We start from the raw sequence: 23,306 nt of genomic DNA, 5'->3' as shown, positions 1-23,306 counted from the left end.
AAATGCCCCCAAGGTACGGGGGTTTTCCAGCTCCAAAGGGCTCCTAGCATATGGCATGAATGTTCTGCAGCGTTCAGAGGTACAGCTGGTAACTGAATTTCTTCCACTGCAAAAGGTCGTGGCTCTCACAGCTGATTGTTCCAGCTGCTAGGGAAATGGGGTCTTACAAGGATGCTTTTGAAGACAGATGAGACAGAGCTAGCTATCTGGTCTTCAATGGTACATTTCCCAGGAGAGGCAGGCTCAGTTGGCAGAAGCCCTCCATGCACAAGTGGTTCTGTTTGGGCTGATGCATGGGGTCAGCCTTCTGAGGGTGAGACTACACAGAGAAAGGGCTTGTCATTTTCTCAATCAGTTGAGCTTCTTTGCAGAAGCAACCTAGAGACAGGGCTCTGTGGAAAGGGGATGCAGACTATATCCACAACGTCCAGGTTCTCTTGGTAGCTCACTGGACCTCAATGTTGTCTGCATCGAGGTGGTGCTGAACTTTGTGACTGGCTACTCTGGCAGTCACTCTGGAACCACATGCTAAACAAAACCCTACACACTTGAACTGCCCAGTTTCTGTGCCCAGAGAGGAACTTGACCATGGGCTGTCTTCAGCATGTACCTTCTCCCTGTCAAGATGGGTCCTCCCTGGTGGCTCTCAGGTAGGTTTCCATTCACTGGCCAGAGTTGAGCTGTGCTGCTTTTGATCCCTCAATTTCCTGTGTAAGCTGAGAGAGGCATTCCAAGACAGACTCCTATGGCTGATAAAGTTTGCTTCCTGAACTTGGGACTCACTGCAGGCACAGCAGTGAGGATCCTCCTGATGGCAATTTTGCTATGTGGAATTCATGGCCAAGATCCCAGGAGGTGGGCCATAAAAAAGAGTCACTCCAGCAGGCTGGAGTTGTGTTCCTTGGTAAGGCCTGCATGTAAGGTTGGCCTCTGGGGACTTGGATGTCATGAGGTTAATCTTAATTGTCAACTTGACTGGATCTGGAATCAACTAAGAGATAATGTGCTGGTCATAATGTTACATACCTGTAAAGTTTTTTTTTTAATTGTATTATTTGAGATGAGAAAACCCACTCTAAATGTGGACGGCACCTTTCAATGGCAGCCAGATAGAAGCAGGTCCCAGGGAAAACTGCTTACTTTCAGGCCATGCTGACAAACTCATCTATGCTGTAGACAATTTCAAGCTGCCGCCGCCACCATTCTAGGCTGGCAACAGAACCAACAGCCATCTGGGAATCCTCCAGACGTCAAGTGCTAGCCTGGAATGAGGAGGCATCTAGACTCCTGAACTGAGTGGCTATTGGGTTTCCAACTCTCCAATGTTAAGATAGCTGTGGTGGAACTATGCAAGCCAATGTAATAAATACCCTTTTAGAATCCATTCATTACACTGGTTCTGTTCCTAGAGAACCCCAGGGTGCACATTACCTAGTTTGCACAAACATATACGATTTCTTTCTAGAAGTCTAAGATCTACCACATGCTCTGTGGTGGCTACATGACTAACCCCAGTAAAAGCTCAAGGCATTGGGTCCCTAGTGAGCATCCTAACAGGTAACTTTGATCACGTGTCATGGGAGTAATGGGACATAGATTGTATGACCCCACTGACCAAATTTCTGGTATTATCACATGCCTTTTCTCCCTTTGGTGACTGTTTATTGCACCTTGTGCCACAAGAAGTAACAGATATGAGTATAACTATTTGACATCCTGTGTGCTATTTATGTCTATTTGACACACATTAGAGTCGTTTTCAGAAGATTGAACCTCAATTGAGAAATGCCCCCCCATGTTGGCTTATGAATTTTCTTTGACAATTGATGCGAAAGGTCTCAGCTCACTGGGAATAGTAACGTCCCTGGGTTGGTGGTCCTAGGTTTTATAAGAAGGCAGGCTGGAGAGACCCAACCGCCTGGTCAGGTGGGCACTCCTGAGGCTGCAGAGCGGAAGAGACCACCAACACTGCTCACCCCTGCCCACATCCCTGGCCCAAGAGGAAACTGTATAAGGCCTCTGGGCTCCCGTGGGGGAGGGCCCAGGAGCGGCAGGACACCTGCCTGAGACACCGCCGGAACCTGAAGGAAACAGACCGGATAAACTGTTCTCTGCACCCAAATCCCGTGGGAGGGAGAGCTAAACCCTCAGAGAGGCAGACACGCCTGGGAAACCAGAAGAGACTGCTCTCTGCACACACATCTCGGACGCCAGAGGAAAAAGCCAAAGACCATCTAGAACCCTGGTGCACTGAAGCTCCCGGAAGGGGCGGCACAGGTCTTCCTGGTTGCTGCTGCTGCAGAGAGCCCGTGGGCAGCACCCCACGAGCGAACTTGAGCCTCGGGACCACAGGTAAGACCAAATTTTCTGCTGCAAGAAAGCTGCCTGGTGAACTCAAGACACAGGCCCACAGGAACAGCTGAAGACCTGTAGAGAGGAAAAACTACACGCCCGAAAGCAGAACACTCTGTCCCCATAACTGACTGAAAGAGAGGAAAACAGGTCTACAGCACTCCTGACACACAGGCTTATAGGACAGTCTAGCCACTGTCAGAAATAGCAGAACAAAGTAACACTAGAGATAATCTGATGGCGAGAGGCAAGCGCAGGAACCCAAGCAACAGAAACCAAGACTACATGGAATCATCGGAGCCCAATTCTCCCATCAAAACAAACATGGAATATCCAAACACACCAGAAAAGCAAGATCTAGTTTCAAAATCATTTTTGATCATGATGCTGGAGGACTTCAAGAAAGACGTGAAGAACTCCCTTAGAGAACAAGTAGAAGCCTACAGAGAGGAATCGCAAAAATGCCTGAAAGAATTCCAGGAAAACATAAATAAACAAGTAGAAGCCCATAGAGAAGAGACACAAAAATCCCTGAAAGAATTCCAGGAAAACATAAATAAACAAGTAGAAGCCCATAGAGAGGAGACACAAAAATCCCTGAATGAATTCCAGGAAAACACAATCAAACAGTTGAAGGAATTAAAAATGGAAATAGAAGCAATCAAGAAAGAACACATGGAAACAACCCTGGATATAGAAAACCAAAAGAAGAGACAAGGAGCTGTAGATACAAGCTTCACCAACAGAATACAAGAGATGGAAGAGAGAATCTCAGGAGCAGAAGATTCCATAGAAATCATTGACTCAACTGTCAAAGATAATGTAAAGCGGAAAAAGCTACTGGTCCAAAACATACAGGAAATCCAGGAGTCAATGAGAAGATCAAACCTAAGGATAATAGGTATAGAAGAGAGTGAAGACTCCCAGCTCAAAGGACCAGTAAATATCTTCAACAAAATCATAGAAGAAAACTTCCCTAACCTAAAAAAAGAGATACCCATAGACATACAAGAAGCCTGCAGAACTCCAAATAGATTGGACCAGAAAAGAAACACCTCCCGTCACATAATTGTCAAAACACCAAACGCACAAAATAAAGAAAGAATATTAAAAGCAGTAAGGGAAAAAGGTCAAGTAACATATAAAGGCAGACCTATCAGAATCACACCAGACTTTTCGCCAGAAACTATGAAGGCCAGAAGATCCTGGACTGATGTCATACAGACCCTAAGAGAACACAAATGCCAGTCCAGGTTACTGTATCCAGCAAAACTCTCAATTAACATTGATGGAGAAACCAAGATATTCCATGACAAAACCAAATTTACACAATATCTTTCTACAAATCCAGCACTACACAGGATAATAAATGGTAAAGCCCAACATAAGGAGGCAAGCTATACCCTAGAAGAAGCAAGAAACTAATCGTCTTGGCAACAAAACAAAGAGAATGAAAGCACACAAACATAACCTCACATCCAAATATGAATATAACGGGAAGCAATAATCACTATTCCTTAATATCTCTCAATATCAATGGCCTCAACTCCCCAATAAAAAGACATAGATTAACAAACTGGATACACAACGAGGACCCTGCATTCTGCTGCCTACAGGAAACACACCTCAGAGACAAAGACAGACACTACCTCAGAGTGAAAGGCTGGAAAACAACTTTCCAAGCAAATGGTCAGAAGAAGCAAGCTGGAGTAGCCATTCTAATATCAAATAAAATCAATTTCCAACTAAAAGTCATCAAAAAAGATAAGGAAGGACACTTCATATTCATCACAGGAAAAATCCACTAAGATGAACTCTCAATCCTAAATATCTATGCCCCAAATACAAGGGCACCTACATACGTAAAAGAAACCTTACTAAAGCTCAAAACACACATTGCACCTCACACAATAATAGTGGGAGATTTCAACACCCCACTCTCATCAATGGACAGATCATGGAAACAGAAATTAAACAGTGATGTCGACAGACTAAGAGAAGTCATGAGCCAAATGGACTTAACGGATATTTATAGAACATTCTATCCTAAAGCAAAAGGATATACCTTCTTCTCAGCTCCTCATGGTACTTTCTCCAAAATTGACCATATAATTGGTCAAAAAACGGGCCTCAACAGGTACAGAAAGATAGAAATAATCCCATGCATGCTATCGGACCACCACGGCCTAAAACTGGTCTTCAATAACAATAAGGGAAGAATGCCCACATATACGTGGAAATTGAACAATGCTCTACTCAATGATAACCTGGTCAAGGAAGAAATAAAGAAAGAAATTAAAAACTTTTTAGAATTTAATGAAAATGAAGGTACAACATACCCAAACTTATGGGACACAATGAAAGCTGTGCTAAGAGGAAAACTCATAGCGCTGAGTGCCTGCAGAAAGAAACAGGAAAGAGCATACGTTAGCAGCTTGACAGCACACCTAAAAGCTCTAGAACAAAAAGAAGCAAATACACCCAGGAGGAGTAGAAGGCAGGAAATAATCAAACTCAGAGCTGAAATCAACCAAGTAGAAACAAAAAGGACCATAGAAAGAATCAACAGAACCAAAAGTTGGTTCTTTGAGAAAATCAACAAGATAGATAAACCCTTAGCCAGACTAAGGAGAGGACACAGAGAGTGCATCCAAATTAACAAAATCAGAAATGAAAAGGGAGACATAACTACAGATTCAGAGGAAATTCAAAAAATCATCAGATCTTACTATAAAAACCTATATTCAACAAAACTTGAAAATCTTCAGGAAATGGACAATTTCCTAGACAGATACCAGGTATCGAAGTTAAATCAGGAACAGATAAACCAGTTAAACAACCCCATAACTCCTAAGGAAATAGAAGCAGTCATTAAAGGCCTCCCAACCAAAAAGAGCCCAGGTCCAGACGAGTTTAGTGCAGAATTCTATCAAACCTTCATAGAAGACCTCATACCAATATTATCCAAACTATTCCACAAAATTGAAACAGATGGAGCACTACCGAATTCCTTCTACGAAGCCACAATTACTCTTATACCTAAACCACACAAAGACACAACAAAGAAAGAGAACTTCAGACCAATTTCCCTTATGAATATCGATGCAAAAATACTCAATAAAATTCTGGCAAACCGAATTCAAGAGCACATCAAAACAATCATCCACCATGATCAAGTAGGCTTCATCCCAGGCATGCAGGGATGGTTTAATATACGGAAAACCATCAACGTGATCCATTATATAAACAAACTGAAAGAACAGAACCACATGATCATTTCATTAGATGCTGAGAAAGCATTTGACAAAATTCAACACCCCTTCATGATAAAAGTCCTGGAAAGAATAGGAATTCAAGGCCCATACCTAAACATAGTAAAAGCCATATACAGCAAACCAGTTGCTAACATTAAACTAAATGGAGAGAAACTTGAAGCAATCCCACAAAATCAGGGACTAGACAAGGCTGCCCACTCTCTCTCTACTTATTCAATATAGTTCTTGAAGTTCTAGCCAGAGCAATCAGACAACAAAAGGAGATCAAGGGGATACAGATCGGAAAAGAAGAGGTCAAAATATCACTATTTGCAGATGATATGATAGTATATTTAAGTGATCCCAAAAGTTCCACCAGAGAACTACTAAAGCTGATAAACAACTTCAGCAAAGTGGCTGGGTATAAAATTAACTCAAATAAATCAGTTGCCTTCCTCTATACAAAAGAGAAACAAGCCGAGAAAGAAATTAGGGAAACGACACCCTTCATAATAGACCCAAATAATATAAAGTACCTCGGTGTGACTTTAACCAAGCAAGTAAAAGATCTGTACAATAAGAACTTCAAGACACTGAGGAAAGAAATTGAAGAAGACCTCAGAAGATGGAAAGATCTCCCATGCTCATGGATTGGCAGGATTAATATAGTAAAAATGGCCATTTTACCAAAAGCAATCTACAGATTCAATGCAATCCCCATCAAAATACCAATCCAATTCTTCAAAGAGTTAGACAGAACAATTTGCAAATTCATCTGGAATAACAAAAAACCCAGGATAGCTAAAGCTATCCTCAACAATAAAAGGACTTCAGGGGGAATCACTATCCCTGAACTCAAGCAGTATTACAGAGCAATAGTGATAAAAACTGCATGGTATTGGTACAGAGACAGACAGATAGACCAATGGAATAGAAATGAAGACCCAGAAATGAACCCACACACCTATGGTCACTTGATTTTTGACAAAGGAGCCAAAACCATCCAATGGAAAAAAGATAGCATTTTCAGCAAATGGTGCTGGTTCAACTGGAGGTCAACATGTAGAAGAATGCAGATCGATCCATGCTTATCACCCTGTACAAAGCTTAAGTCCAAGTGGACCAAGGACCTCCACATCAAACCAGACACACTCAAACTAATAGAAGAAAAACTAGGGAAGCATCTGGAACACATGGGCACTGAAAAAAATTTCCTGAACAAAACACCAATGGCTTACGCTCTAAGATCAAGAATCGACAAATGGGACCTCATAAAACTGCAAAGCTTCTGTAAGGCAAAGAACACTGTGGTTAGGACAAAACGGCAACCAACAGATTGGGAAAAGATCTTTACCAATCCTACAACAGATAGAGGCCTTATATCCAAAATATACAAAGAACTCAAGAAGCTAGACCGCAGGGAAACAAATAACCCTATTAAAAAATGGGGTTCACACTCACAGAAAGACATACATGTTATGCACTCATTGATAAGTGGCTATTAGCCCAAATGCTTGAATTACCCTAGATCCCTAGAACAAAGGAAACTCAAGACGGATGATCAAAATGTGAATGCTTCACTCCTTCTTTAAATGAGGAAAAAGAATACCCTTGGCAGGGAAGGGAGAGGCAAAGATTAAAACAGAGACTGAAGGAACACCCATTCAGAGCCTGCCCCACAGGTGGCCCATACATATACAGCCACCCAATTAGACAAGATGGATGAAGCAAAGAAGTGCAGACCGACAGGAGCCGGATGTAGATCGCTCCTGAGAGACACAGCCAGAATACAGCAAATACAGAGGCGAATGCCAGCAGCAAACCACTGAACTGAGAATAGGTCCCCCGTTGAAGGAATCAGAGAAAGAACTGGAAGAGCTTGAAGGGGCTCGAGACCCCAAAAGTACAACAATGTCAAGCAACCAGAGCTTCCAGGGACTAAGCCACTACCTAAAGACTATACATGGACTGACCCTGGACTCTGTCCCCATAGGTAGCAATGAATATCCTAGTAAGAGCACCAGTGGAAGGGGAAGCCCTGGGTCCTGCTAAGACTGAACCCCCAGTGAACTAGACTATGCGGGGAGGGTGGCAATGGGGGGAGGTTTGGGAGGGAAACACCCATAAGGAAGGGGAGGGGGGAGGGTGATGTTTGTCCGGAAACCGGGAAAGGGAATAACACTTGAAATGTATATAAGAAATACTCAAGTTAATAAAAAAAAAAAAAAAGAAAAGAAAAAAAATGGGGTTCAGAGCTAAACAAAGAATTCACAGCTGAGGAATGCCGAATGGCTGAGAAACACCTAAAGAAATGTTCAACATCTTTAGTCATAAGGGAAATGCAAATCAAAACAACCCTGAGATTTCACCTCACACCAGTGAGAATGGCTAAGATCAAAAACTCAGGTGACAGCAGATGCTGGCGAGGATGTGGAGAAAGAGGAACACTCCTCCATTGTTGGTGGGATTGCAGACTGGTAAAACCATTCTGGAAATCAGTCTGGAGGTTCCTCAGAAAATTGGACATTGAACTGCCTGAGGATCCAGCTATACCTCTCTTGGGCATATACCCAAAAGATGCCTCAACATATAAAAGAGACACGTGCTCCACTATGTTCATCGCAGCCTTATTTATAATAGCCAGAAACTGGAAAGAACCCAGATGGCCTTCAACAGAGGAATGGATACAGAAAATGTGGTACATCTACACAATGGAATATTACTCAGCCATCAAAAACAACGACTTTATGAAATTCGTAGGCAAATGGTTGGAACTGGAAAATATCATCCTGAGTGAGCTAACCCAATCACAGAAAGACATACATGGTATGCACTCATTGATAAGTGGCTATTAGCCCAAATGCTTGAATTACCCTAGATCCCTAGAACAAAGGAAACTCAAGACGGATGATCAAAATGTGAATGCTTCACTCCTTCTTTAAATGAGGAAAAAGAATACCCTTGGCAGGGAAGGGAGAGGCAAAGATTAAAACAGAGACTGAAGGAACACCCATTCAGAGCCTGCCCCACATGTGGCCCATACATATACAGCCACCCAATTAGACAAGATGGATGAAGCAAAGAAGTGCAGACCGACAGGAGCCGGATGTAGATCGCTCCTGAGAGACACAGCCAGAATACAGCAAATACAGAGGCGAATGCCAGCAGCAAACCACTGAACTGAGAATAGGTCCCCCGTTGAAGGAATCAGAGAAAGAACTGGAAGAGCTTGAAGGGGCTCGAGACCCCAAAAGTACAACAATGTCAAGCAACCAGAGCTTCCAGGGACTAAGCCACTACCTAAAGACTATACATGGACTGACCCTTGACTCTGACCCCATAGGTAGCAATGAATATCCTAGTAAGAGCACCAGTGGAAGGGGAAGCCCTGGGTCCTGCTAAGACTGAACCCCCAGTGAACTAGTCTGTGGGGGGAGGGCGGCAATGGGGGGAGGGTTGGGAGGGGAACACCCATAAGGAAGGGGAATGTTTGCCCGGAAACCGGGAAAGGGAATAACACTTGAAATGTATATAAGAAATACTCAAGTTAATTAAAAAAAAAAAAAAAAAAAAAGAAGGCAGGCTGGGCATGCCACGGGAAGCAAGTCAATTAAACAGCACTCCTTCATGGCCCCTGAATTCCCTTGTGTGATGGACTGTGACCTGAGGGTTGTAAGCTAAAATAAGCAGCCTCCTCCCCACACATTGCTTGTGGTCATGGTGTTTTATCACAGCAATAGAATCCATAACAAAGACAGAAATTGGTACCGGGAGTTTGGCATTGCTGGGACAGAGATTACTTGGCATGCTTCTGGAATCATTGTGGGGGGACATTGGAGGTTTGGGCTAGAAAAGCAGTTGAGTGTCCAAACAGCTTGAGGAGCTGTTGTAAGAACTTGCGGGATAATGCCAAGAAAATTGCAGATGACGGAGGCCTGGCTTGTAAAGTTTTAGAAGGCAGTAGAGATACTGTGGAGGCCATTTGATATTCAGAATTAAGAATCTATGGTTCCGGTCACCTGGGGCTGAAGATTAACCAGAGATCAGAAGCAGTGAAGTAAAACTTTTGTTTTACTGGGATAATCGATGTTGGTTAGCTGGAGGTAAGAGACTATCAGAGATAAAGAAGGGGCCAGCATCACTAAGGACAACACACCTGGGAATATTTCCTCAGGGTCAGTACACAGGGTCTGTGGCCCAGAGGGGGTGAAAGCTGCATCTCATGCTGGCGTTTGAGTCTGACAGTTCAAGAGCCTCCCGGGTGGTACTGGTTTTGAAGGTATGAAAGGGTCACAGAGGTCAGCTGAGGTATGCCACTGCAGAAGGCCAGGACAGGCCACTGGTGACGATGTAGTCTCAGTAGCAGTGAAAAACCCAGAATTGAAGAGGTCATGGGGAGAAGCTGAGGTTTGGGTCATGTGGCAGAGTTAGACTCCATGAAGAGAGCCCAGGAGAGGCTATTGGTGAAAGTTCATCTCAGTTGCACTGGACACCAGAGCATTTTGGAGATGTCAGCACATGGGAGAGCCACCCAAAACAGCAGTGGCTGTGGAGTGGAACTGGCCTGAGCCTAGAATAAACCATGCATGCTATGGATGGTAGACAGAGAAGCAGATTTGTTAAGTCCTTTGAAGCTCAGAGGGTCGTGAGCAAATCCTACATATGTTGCTCTCCTGATCAAGGCTGATGTGGGAGATCCCCACTAACTATGGGCAGTGATTCCCCTGGGCTTCTGGTCTTAGGTGCTAGAAGGCAGTAGGAATAGGCCACAAGGAGCAGGCTGGTAAGTAGAACCCCTCCGTGGCCTCTACATCAGCTCCTGTCTCCAGGACCCTGCACTGACTTCTCTGAGTGTGTCTTGAGAGCTGTAGGCTGAAATAAACACCTTTCTTCCTAAGCTGCTTTCAGTCGTGGTATTTTGTCACAGAGACAGAAGTCCCAACTAAGACACCATGCTCAGGGACCCTCTGAGGCTCCACCGCCAGCTGTTGCCACCGGGCATACCTAGAATTCTGCTGTGGGCGCAGAAGTTCCATGGAATAGAGACGTTTTTTAAGCTCTCCGAATCTTACCTCTTCTTGCAGAGAGAGGGCTGGGACCTCTTCAAATCGGGAGTGTAAACTGTTGTCCTGGGCACATAGGCCAAAGAGTTGTCACTGATTTAGAGCAAAAAATGTCAATCTTCATCAAAGGAACTCATTTTCAGCCAGGGTTTTACAGGATTTCCACAGAAAGGGTCAAATTATTCTCTCCAAAGAAATCAAAGATTAAAGCAGGCATAGCAGTTCACGTAGTAATCCCCACCCCCTACCCCCAACCTCAGGAGGGTCACCAAAGTGAGTTCCAGACCAGGGCTATAGATTTTCAAATTGTCCCACCCCCATATCCACTCCAAAAGAAAGTGTGTTAGAGGCTTTGGACTATGACATATCTAAGTCAAAAACCACTAGGAACATAAGGAATTTAAAAAGGCTGTGGAAGGAGGAGTCACAGACATGGCTCAGTGGTTCAGAGCACTTCTTACTCTTCCAAGGACTCCAGTTCGATTCCCAGCACCAACATGGACGTTCACAACCATCTGTAATTCCAGTCCTAGGGGATCAGATGCCCTCTTCTGGCCTCCTGGGGCACCAGGTATACCAAGACATACATTCAGGGAAAACACCCATACATATAAAATAAAAAGTTTTAAAACAACAACGACAACAAAAATAACCTAAAAAATATTTACCAGACATATTTAAGATAAATTCTAAAAACAGAAGTAGTTCTTGCAATTAAATATACAGTGAAGAGAGATGAAGAGACGGCTCAGTTAAGAGCTCTGACTACTGTTGTAGACCAGGGTTTAACTCCCTACACCCACATGGCAACTCACAACTGCCTATAACTCCAGTTCCAGGGAATCCAACATACTCTTTTGCCTTCTATGGGCACCAGGCACACACGAAAATAAAAGAAATAAAAATGTCAAAAACAAAACAAAAAAGAGTGAAGAGCTCGCAAGATGGCTCAGTGGGTAAAGGGCCTTGCTGCCAAGGCTGATGACCTGAAGTTCAACCTGAGGGCCCATTGGACCCACACGGTGGACAGAGAGAACAGACTCCTATAAGTTGCCTGACTTCCACACGTGCGTAATAATCCTCTCCCCTCTCCCTCTCCCCCTCCCCCCTTTCTCTCTCTCTCTTAAAAACCCAGCGAACAAGATGGAGGAGAACTGTCATCCAGGAAATGTAACTCAATCTCCAGAAATGCAAGTCAACACGGAAGTGAGTTAGAGGATGGGTGAAAGGGTCCAAGGCGCGGGAAGAGCAGGAGCTCTGGAAGAGACGCAGCCTCAGTTCGCACACGCCGCCATCCGCAAAGACAGCAGCACCTAGAGGACAAAATCTACTGGGGTGCCGAGAAGGGAAGTGTCTGGAAAGCTCTAGAAAGAGGATTGAGAGAACCGGAGGAGAAGCCTCCTCTTACTGTGACAAGCAAGCGTTCGTCCATGGCAGATGCAACTGCTGAGAAGCTCTACTGCCTGCCTCTGGAGAAGGGATTGGAGCCAGGGGTGGGAGAGCGCTAATTTTTGCAGTGACCAGTTATTACTTGTTACTGTTAATGATTTCGTTGTTGCAGCTCCTAGGGAAATGACTCATTCTCCCGCCACTCTGAAAGTCCTCAGTCATCAGAGAGGACATGTCAAGTGTGTTAGGCCCTCCTCACAATGCTCCATCACTGAGCTCGTAGTCTTTTGCCATTTTCCTGAGGGTTTCTCCCCCTCAACGTGCTGGCTAGACCAGGAAACCCCACCTTTTCCCCAGTTGTTTCAGTTAAGGTTTCTCTTTTATAATTTACTTATTTCTTTTATTTCGTGTGTATTTGTGTTTTGCCTGTACATATATCTGTGAGGGTTGTCTGATCCCCTGGAGCTGGAGTCACAGGCAGTGGTGAGCTGCCATGTGGGTGCTGGGGTCCCCTGAAAGAGCAGTCAGTGCTCTTAACCGCTGAGCCATCTCTCCCGTCCCTTAGTTAGGGTTCCTACTGCTGTGACGAAACACCATGACCAAAGCAGCTTTCAGAGGAAAGGGTTTATTTGGTTTATATATCCCCAGTCATAATCTATTAAGGGAAACCAAAGCAGGAACTCAAACCCAGCAGGAACCTGGAGGCAGGAGCTGATGCAGAGGCTGTGGAGGGGTGCTGCTTACTGGCTTGTTCCTCAAGGCTTGCTCAGCCTGATTTCTTATAGACCCCAGGACTGCCTGATGATGGAGAGCCCCACCCACAACGGGCTGGGCTCTCCCCATTAATCACTAATTAAGAAAATGCCCTACGGTCTCGCCTACTGCCTGATCTGATAGGGACATTTTCTCACTTGTGGTTTCCTCCTTTCAGATGAATCCAGCCTGTGTCAAGTTGACGTAAAACAAGCCAGCACAGTTGTCCTTAGTCACTTGCAAAGCACTGTCATACACTTGTCTTTTTATTATGGCTGTGAAACCCCAAAGACACACAGCCTTTACCAGGCCCCAGGCCCTGTTGTATTCTTTCTTTGAATGAGGACAAGCACTCAGCCATCTGAAGAGTCTCTGAGGCCTAGGAGCTACGAAGAGTCATGTTTTTCATTCAGTCTCACTCAGACTGCACCCCTTTGCAGAACTCCAAAGCAGTCATTCCTCGCCTGACCCCTGGCTCTGCGTCCAGAACAAGTCTGCATGATGTGTGGTGCAGCACTGCAGAGAGCACTAACTGGCCCACAGGAAAACCAAACGGGACCAGCGTGGGGGAGTGCAAGCGAAAAGCAGACGGACAGGCATTCTTCTTATTCTCCCAAGTGTTTGGGGGAACTTCAGAATTCCTGTGTGTCTGAAAGTTTGGTTTTCTCCAATGAATAAGCCATGGATTAAGTGGGAGGACAATGGCCCAGGCACCATGCCTTGAGGCAAGTGGCTGGAGCAGAGGGCTGGAGAACAGCCGGTACCCAGGAGGCCGAGAGGCCACTGTGCAAGTTCTATCCACTTACTGTTCCTGGAGTCCATGGTCCTGCTGCCTCTCTCCAACCCTGTCAAGTCTCCAGTCTGATGCCAGCGGCGCTGCCAGAGTCACTCTCAGAGCAGGACGTGGACCCTTTTTTATATGCCCCTGGGTTAGGCGTATCCCTGCAGTGGCTGCCAAGGGGCGAGGCTTGGGGACCATATCGATCAGACACAAAACCTTAATCATCTTTCATATCAGCCCTAGGAGGAAATACTGGAGACAAGATGAGCCTACTTCAAGGAAGGAACACAGAGAATGGCGCCATATATCTTCTGTGACCCCCAGGAACAAGTCGCCGAAAGCCAGGATCCTGTGACCCCCCCAGAGAAGCTGGGAAGATCTTTACTTTATCAGCTTTATTATTACTTTTTAAAACAAAGGACGGCTAATGTTTTAATTTTTGTTCATATTTTGAACGTATAATGCACACACATGATCCAGGATTTTTCCAGTGTGCCCAAATACCAACTACCACTCTTTCGACTTTGGCAGATGTGCTGTGTCCACTGAGAGCGTGTGTAAGCGTTACACCAGTGGCACACATCAACGTGTTCTGGGTCTGCAGTGAGGATGTAGGTGCAGGAGGCTTTGGTATCCTCATGAGGGAGTCAGCCATCCTTTCCACAGTGGAGCAGCAGTTCCTCCCTTTCAGTCTGCAGGGAAAGGCAGTTCATCCTTACAGTGTGTCTGCAGGAAGAACCATGGGCCTTCTTGTGGAGATGTGGCCCAGGCATGTCATCTGTCTCATGGACTTCCATTTTTTGCTTTCCTTAGGGGTATCTGTAAGGTCTTTTGTTCATTTGGTGTGTATTTATGTGTGCATTTAAGTGTGCATGTGTGTGCACATGTTATACTTGCTTGTGCACATATACCTGGAGGCTGGAAGTTGACGCCAGGTGTTGCTTTCTAAAATTATGCACCTTTTAAATTTATTATTATTGTTGGTGTGTGTGTGTGTGTGTGTGTGTGTGTGTGTGTGTGCACGCGTGCACACATGTATGTGTAGACGACCATGGATGCCATGAAAGGGTGTTGGGTTCCCTGGAACTAGAGTTATAGGTGGTCATGAGCCTCTGAGTGTGGGTGGTAGGAACCAAATTCAGATCCTCTGCAAGAACAAAGGGCATGCGTTATTAACTGCCAAGCATCTCTCCAACCTGACTACGTTATTATTTGGAGACAAGGTTTCTCATTGAACTTGGGGCCCACCATTTACTGAGACTTGCTGGCTAGCAAACTCTGGGGAGCATGGTGTCTCCATCCTCTCCAACTCTGAGGGTACAGATATGTGCCACCGCGCCCAGCCTTATGTGGTTTCTTGAGATCTGAAGTTAGGTCCTCACGTTTGCTATGCGTTCTCCCCACTGAAATCTCCCCGGCCTCAGACCTGTTAACTTTTTAAACAATGTCAACTCTAGTGAAAAGCTATTTTGGCACAGCAGCAAAAGCCCCAGAGCAGGAGCAAGACCTAAGACCTCCTGCGCTCCAGCTTTTAGTAACTGCTGTTGTGTCCTTAGAAAGTTGTCTGAGGGACTGAGTTCCCTTCTGGGTCACAGAGTCCACAGACCAGCACTTGTCCTCACTGGCCCTTGTCTCCCTGGGCATCAGAGATCTTTCTGGCACCGACAGACAGAGAAGCTGCATCTGCAGATCTTAACTATGGAGACACATCATTAACTGCTCTCGCACTGACAAAGGAACGGCCCATGCAGGTTCTCTCTGCAGGTTTTACACCCTGATTCCAAGACAAGGATATTAGCCAGAGACTTACTTTCCTATTTCTTCTTGAATCATCAGAATGAGGTGCCATGGGCACGAATTACCTAAAACTAAGCTGTTCAACATTTGAAACAGAAAGGAAAGAGTCCTGACCCAGGGAACATAGGGTGTGTGCTCCACTGGCGTTTGCAGTTCCTTTCACAAAAGAGGGGCCTGAACAGCACACGCTTTCTCCAGTATCTCTTGGGCCAGAAACCCAGGGTACCAGGGTGAGAGCAGATGTATCCATAGAGAACGGACTTGGGGTCAGCCCCACGTGTGGTGTCATCTGAGGAATCCAACCAGCTTCCCGACTTCTCAGGGAAGTGGTGAGGCATGGGTCCCACCAGAGACAGAAGGTTCTAAATGCAGCTTCCTAGGAAGTGGGTGCCTGACCTTCTCAACCCAGGCAGGGTCTTGGAAGAGAGAGGGAAGGGCTGGCAGGGAAGGGCTGGAAACTTGCGGGTGAGCCGTGGGAGATGGAAAATAGATGTACTTTGACAGGAGACTGCCAGCCAGGACTGAACTTTGATCACCTTTTGCCTTTACCCCACGGCTGGGCTTATGTTCAAAGTTCTTGCTCAGGACTGAGTATGTGAAGAGGAGACTGAGTTCTCTAAGATGATGTTTGAGGACGTGGCTCACAGGACCCTGGCAGTTGTATGCCTGGCCAGGGCTGGATACAGAGCTCAGCTGGCCCACAGGAAGGACACAGGAGCAGGAGCCCGAGGACACCTGAGTAAGAGTTTCTAAGGCAGGTTTTTCTCTTAGAGCTGCGTAACACAAGGTTCTCTCCTCCTGGGAGGAAGGCCTGGAGGGGCTGCTTCGGGGACCCATGTCTGTTCTCCTACCAGACCTCAGCCCCCACCTCCCAGTTCTGATGAAGGAGCAGCCATGGCCTGGCTACCGTCCCAGAGCCACAGGAGCTGCCCTGGCGCCACATGTTGTCCCTGGATCATGAAGAAGGACTTCTGACCTCCATGTCTGTGGAGACAGGGAGGAGTTGGTAAACAGTACTGCAGACCTCAATGAACAACATCTCTTCTTACCTCTGAACCTCTGCTTATCTCTAGTCAGCTCGTATGTATATAGACAACGTTACAAGAGAAAACAAAAGATCTAATAAACCACAAAATCAGACAAGTCGATTGTGGCAGAGCTGCCTGGGACATGGTAATCTCAGAGTCAGCCCCTGCCCCCATGCCCGGGATAGTCCTTACGTTTGCTTATGCACTTCTCCGCCATCGGCCATGCTGGGGGTCACAGCTGTGCACTGAGGAACTGCTTTCCTCTGGGGTTTCCCCTGCTGTACCTTCTGTGGGTCTGAGGCTTGACTTCTTGACCTGGGAGAGACTGTACAGCAGGGTGATCTGGACTGAAGGTCAAGAGTCTGGAGTACAAAGACCTTTTAGGATGCTGTTGGAGGCCAGCCAGGGGACAAGGAAGTGCAGCTGGACAGTTCTCTCCCTTCTGTGGTCAGGTGGTGAACATTAGGAAACATGAGCTCCCTGAGCCTGGTTTCCCAGGATGGAGCATCTGGATGGAGCACACTTACAACCCCAGAAATTAGAAAGTAGGGGCAGCAAGATCAGGGCTCATCCTCAGCTATATAGTGAGACTGTGGCCAGCCTGGACTACATGAGTAGTGGGCCACCCTAGGCTACATGAGACTCTGTCTTTAAAAGTCACTAACATAAGAAGAGAATTCTGAGGTAAACCATTCTGTTTAGCTCAGCTCTGGAGCCCATTGTGCAGTGTATATGTATCACCGAAACTTGTCTCATTTGCCATACTTCTTGGTTATGGCAGAGCACAGCTGGGCTAGCAAAAAAAAAATGTGTGTTTGCTATCTGAACCACGACAGCAATGGTAATTTCATGTTTCATAATATTAAAAATCACCATTCCAAATTTTCAGCAAGCCATTGTCTTTAAAAGCTCATACCTCCCCCCCCCACACACACACATGGAGTAAAATTCCTATCTTCTTCTCAAGGTCAGGGACTAAAACATTATGGCTACACTGAAGCCCCAGTCTGTGTCCCCTTCCTCGTCTCTGACTTTGTCAAAATGTAAACACTGCTCTGAGTTTAGGGCTTTCTTTTTCTTTTTTTTTTCTTTTCTTTTTTTTCCCGGAGCTGGGGACCGAACCCAGGGCCTTGCGCTTGCTAGGCAAGTGCTCTACCACTGAGCTAAATCCCCAACCCCTTGAGTTTAGGGCTTTCTTTGCCTGCCTGATTATCACATATCTGTTTGTCTGTCTGACCGTCTGTCTGTCTATCTCATCTACCTTTCTATCTAAGAACTAGAGATTAAGTGCAGAGCCTTGGGCCAGCTAGTCAGCATTCTATGGGTGAACTATATTCCTAGTTCCTTTGCTTATTTAAAAACAGCATCCACATGAGTATTTTAAAATAAGTAGCATTGCTTGTGTCTTTCATGCTTTGTAAGGTGTAGTATACTGAGAGTGTCCTCAATTTATTCACTCAACATTATAGTGTGTGTATAGTGTGTGTGTGTGTATAATGTGTGTGGGATATAGTGTGTGTTTGTGTGATACAGTGTGTATAATGTGTGTGGGATATAGTGTGTGTTTGTGTGATACAGTGTGTATAATGTGTGTGGGATATAGTGTGTGTTTGTGTGATACAGTGTGTATAATGTGTGTGGGATATAGTGTGTGTTTGTGTGATACAGTGTGTATAATGTGTGTGGGATATAGTGTGTGTATGACACAGTGTGTGTATAATGTATGTGTGTATAATGTATGTGGGATATAGTGTGTGTTTGTGTGATACAGTGTGTATAATGTGTGTGGGATATAGTGTGTGTTTGTGTGATACAGTGTGTATAATGTGTGTGTGATATAGTGTGTGTATGACACAGTGTGTGTATAATGTATGTGTGTATAATGTATGTGGGCATGCTCATGTCAGTGTGTGTGTGTGCGATATAGTGTGTGTTTGTATGATACAGTGTGTGTATAATGTGTGTGTGTATAAGGTATGTGGGCATGCTCATGTCAGTGTATGTGTGTGTGTGTGTATGATATAGTGTATGTTTGTATGACACAGTGTGTGTATAATATGTGTGTGTATAAGGTATGTGGGCATGCTCATGTCAGTGTATGTGTGTGTGTGTGTGTATGATATAGTGTGTGTTTATATGACACAGTGTGTGTATAATATGTGTGTGTATAAGGTATGTGGGCATGCTCATGTCAGTGTATGTGTGTGTGTGTGTATGATATAGTGTGTGTTTGTATGACACAGTGTGTGTATAATATGTGTGTGTATAAGGTATGTGGGCATGCTCATGTCAGTGTGTGTGTGTGTGTGTGTGTGTGTGTGTGTGTGTGTGTACTCAGAGAACAGCCTTGCATCCTCATCTTCCACATCTGAAGTAGAGTTTCTTTGGCACTGTGATGCACAGGATAGGGCCGCTGGTCTATAGACTTCCAAGGATTCTTGAACTAGCATGCCTGGCTTTTATGTGGGTTCTGGGGATCTGAACTCGGGTCCTCATATCTGTGAAACAAGTACACTACTCGTAGAGCCCTCCCTACATTACAATTTTGAGATTTGTTCATCCACAAACCCATTCCCTGTTTTCACTGCTATCTAGTGTCCAGTCCATCTCTCCTTATTCTTCTTCTATTGTTACTATCATCTCAAAATTTTCTAATGGTTAACAGTGGCAATAAACACTGTTGTTACGTGTGAACGTTTCCAGGACTGAAATTGCTGGCTCAAGTTTGCTTTGCCAGATTATGTTCCCAAATAGGATATAACTCAACTGCTGAGTTCTTGCCTAGAATGATTAAGACTAGGTTTGATCCAAACAAAAGAACACAGCACATTACAGAATTGGTTTACTCAAGCATGTTGTTGTGGTTTGCTTGTAATTCCAACACTCAGGCAAACAAGACAGGAAGACTACAAGTTCAAAGCCAGCCTAGACTATATAGCCAAATCCTGCTTCAAAACAAAATGTTTCTGAGCTGGAGAGACAGCTCAATGGTTAAGAGCACTGGCTGCTCTTCCAGAGGTCCTGAGTTCAATTCCTATCAACCACATGGTGGCTCACAACCATCTGTAATGAGATCCAATGTCCTCTTCTGACACGCAGGTGTATATGCAGATGGAACACTCATATATTTAAAGTAAAGAAATAAATGAGTAAATGAATGAATAAATAAACAAAGAAAGAAAGAGAGAGAGAGAGAGAGAGAGAGAGAGAGAGAAATAAAATGCTTCCAAAAGATCACCCTACTCTACACACAGACCAGTGGCACAAGGGAGTTCTCAGGGCTTGTTCTTCAGAGCTGATCTCACTTGAGAGTGTTGAGAGATGTGACTCTGTCTATCTTAGATGAAACAGCTTCTAATGGAGCCCACCCCTGCTTTCGTTAAAGCTATACCTTACAGCCAATAAAACCTACCTACTTCAAGTGTAGAATTTTAGTCTTGGCACTGTTGAAACAAAACCAAGAAATGGGACAGACCCATCGGCTAAAGAAGCCATGATTCTCTGCTCCAAGCAATCTTGACCTGTTTCTGTTATGTAAACTGCTAAGAAAAAGGCAAGCCACAGGCTGGTGAAGATGGCTCAGTGGTTAAGAGCACTGACTGCTCTTCCAGAGGTCCTGAGTTCAAATCCCAGCAACCACATGGTGGCTCACAACCATCTGTAATGAGATCTGATGCCTTCTTCTGGTGTGTCTGAGGACAGCTACAGTGTACTTATATATAGTAAATAAATAAGTCCTTTAAAAAGGCAAAACACACAAAAAATTAATAAAGCATTGGAGAGATGGTTCAGCATTTAAGAGCGTGTACTGTTCTTGCAAAGGACCCAGGTTTAACTCCTGGTACCCACAAGGCAGCTCACAACCACCTTTAACTCCAGCTCCAGGGACATCTGACACTAATGTGCAGCCCCGCACCAATTAAAATAAAACCTGAAAGGGAATGGGGAACCTCATTGATTTGCCAATTCCCAGGAGAGGAGATTAGAAGAGCCACAGCAGATACAATTATCAGTAAGGAAAATGCAAATAAGAGCTGTAATGAGAGGCTCCAAACACCTTCCGGGGGGCACAACACTTGCCTGTGATCTCAGCAACCTGACCTCCACAAATCCTGTCTCTAAATACTGCCAACCTTGTGTTTTGAGACTTGAGCATTAATTTTATGGGAACACAATATTCTTGGTGCTGACAGGAGGAGAGGTTTAGTTCACTGTTCAGGTCGTTTTCAATCTTGCGGATGCTGTGAGGGAGTAGCTTCTTGGGCAGATGTGAGTACCCAGCTTCAGGTTCCAGAACCCATAAATGTAAATCTGAGCATGGCAAAAATCCTAGTGCTCCTTTAGTGAGGGGAGGCCAAGACAGGCAGACACAGACAGACAGACAGACTCACGCTCTCTGCCTGTCTCTGTCTCTCTGTCTCTGTCTCTGTCTCTGTCTCTGTCTGTCTCTCTCTCTCTGTCTCTAAGCTTTTGGTTGCTTAGATACAGTGTGTGGGAGTGGCAGGGGGTAGGGGCTGGTGAAGAGCAGTGGGTATACACTGAGATTATCCTCCCTTACTCTCTAGGGATGGTCAAAGGCTTTCAATAGAAGAGAGGCCCCTAGAATGTCCTCAGGTAGATGGGCCGCTCTCCTTTTTGCATCTAGAATTAAAGGCTTTGTCTTTAGTTAGGCTTAAGTCCTGGAACTCATTATATCGACCAGGCTGTCCTGGAACTCACAGAGATCCACCTGCCCCCCCCCCCCCCCCCCCAGTGCTGGGATTAAAGGTTTATGCCATCCCCAGGATTTACAGCCTGTTCTTATGGAGACACTCTTTTTTTTTTTTTTTTTTTTTTTTTTTGCTTACATTGTAATTTATTTACACTCAGTACCATGCCGTTTACATCTGTCACGCACCCATGAGAAGCATAGGTAAACCAGAAACTGAGCTTCTGGCCTAGGACTTTACTTGATGGGGAAGAGACTCAATACAATAGCTAGATGGTATAAATATTACAAGACAGTACCATCTAATATACAATTATGTGAAACTTAAACCATAATGTAAACAATGTATTGTCACCGTTATACCGGATGACGTAATCCCCACAGTGACACACACTATGTCCTCCTTTTTCACATCAGCGTGGAAATACAAACATCCACATTCATGATGGTGGCAGAGCTTAAACATTAACTATAACTAGAGTATAAATATGTTTATAACCAGGTTTCTTTTTTTTTTTTTAACCTGGCACCATTTTTTTTTTTAAATTAGCTTCTCAATCATCATCTGGAAAGAAAACATTCTGAGCAACATCATTAAAAACAGCTCTGATAAAGCACGGTCACTACTACGTATCATAAAGCAGGTACAAGCTATTTTACATCCACAGAGGTATGATACAGTACTGTCCTACATCTATAATACTAGAGGATACAATTTAAAAGGCATTATTTGAGACTTGATTCTACTTTTCCAGCAGAGGGCCCAAAGGATGGTGTGACACAGCTTTGTAAAGAAACATACTCTAGACAGGATTTCCTTTCACTAGTGGCACAGTTCTAAGGATTCATTCTCTCCATGAATGTCAGCTAAAACCGTTATTAAAAAAATGAAATATCCCTAGAACAAAACCGTATAACCACCGGATTCACATGAAGATGACCTAGTGGAGACAAGCTGGACCTCACCTTACCAACAAGCTATCAAATCTGTTATGTTTAAACAGTGAGACCTCCAAGGAAGGAGATGCCAAGTAGTGCTTCAAAGCTTCGGACCACAATCAAACACAGCATCCTTTTCAACAGAAGCAGAAGCTCATCTGAATATGCTCATGGATGCTGACATCAACATTTAATCATCTCCTCACTCATCCAGGAAGAGGGGGAGATCAGTTACTACTGTACTTTATTGTGTTCAACCAAATCACCATGTTACAAAAATAGCAAGCTGCCATAATAAAAAATAAGGCTTTATGGAGACACTCTTAATTGAGGCTCCATCCTCTCTGTTGACTCTAGCTTGTGTCAAGTTGACACAAAACAAGCCAGTACAGGATGGGTCTAAGTGTGGACTGGGTGGTGGTAATGGATAGTGTGCGAGTAGAGGTCACAAATAGCTCTGGGCAGTGAAAGGGTTAGAGTTAGGGTACGTGTGGGACACTCTGGACAGGACATACACACAGACTCTCTTTCTCTCTCTCTCTCTCTCTCTCTTTCTCTCTCTCTCTCTCTCACACACACACACACACACACACACACAGCTTTTGGCTGCTTAGATACAGAGTGTGGGAGTGGTAGGAGGGGCGTTTGGGTTTGAGGATCTCAGTTCTGCTGCCCTCTACTAATCTAATCCCACTTCATGGCTGCCTAGTATTCCAAGCTGTCAGCGTTTCTTCTAAGTCAGCATCTAGGAAAACAGGGCCTGTGTAGGAGTCATCTCTCACCCCAGTACCTTGTAGAGACTGACACTAATAAAGCACTGTTTAATGCAGACCCTCAAACCCAGCCTGGTACAGTGCTCGTTCCTATAAGTACAGCCCTTGGCAGCCTAAGGCAGGGAGATTGACTGAGCTACATAATGAGACCACAAGTGACTGATGAGCCTAGAAAAGATGCTTGACATGGTCTCTTCCCCATAGAAATGTAAATAAAGTCACAGAAGACACCACTAGGATGGCAGTGATAGTGTTAATAACCCCACAGCCTCTTGAGTCAGCAGGGACATAAGTCTCTGCAAATGCCTGCTGGGGACTGATATCACTTGTTGGCTCCATTCCCTGGCTGGAATCCTCAGGAAAGGGAGCTGAGCATCCATGCTCTCTCTCTAGCTGTGGATACAATGTGGCCAACTGCTTCCACTCCCGAGTGACGGACAGGCCGTGTCCTTGACCTGTGAGCCAGAGT

The 23,306-nt window shown here is 44.9% G+C and overlaps 1 protein-coding gene across 2 annotated transcripts in view; it reads right to left on the bottom strand.

Moving 5' to 3' along the window:
- Tgm4 (transglutaminase 4) overlaps positions 1-13,704 on the bottom strand; it is a 37,761-nt gene extending 24,057 nt beyond the window's left edge. The window contains exon 1 of one of the 2 annotated variants that reach the window (XM_087563582.1): positions 13,618-13,704. Coding sequence is in view for 1 of the 2 variants with exons in the window: in NM_022713.2 (NP_073204.2) it covers positions 13,618-13,633 (16 nt within the window). In the remaining variant the exon portion in view is untranslated. The remainder of the gene's footprint in view (positions 1-13,617) is intronic. The other variant, NM_022713.2, reaches the window with a different exon arrangement.
- Between the last annotated feature and the right edge of the window lie 9,602 nt (positions 13,705-23,306).

The sequence above is a fragment of the Rattus norvegicus genome, chromosome 8 (genome assembly GCF_021556685.1).
Source record: "Rattus norvegicus strain SHRSP/BbbUtx chromosome 8, alternate assembly SHRSP_T2T, whole genome shotgun sequence".
Lineage (NCBI taxonomy): Eukaryota > Metazoa > Chordata > Mammalia > Rodentia > Muridae > Rattus > Rattus norvegicus.
The sequence above is the reverse complement of the archived record's forward strand: the minus strand, read 5'-3'. Positions and strand labels throughout refer to the sequence as shown.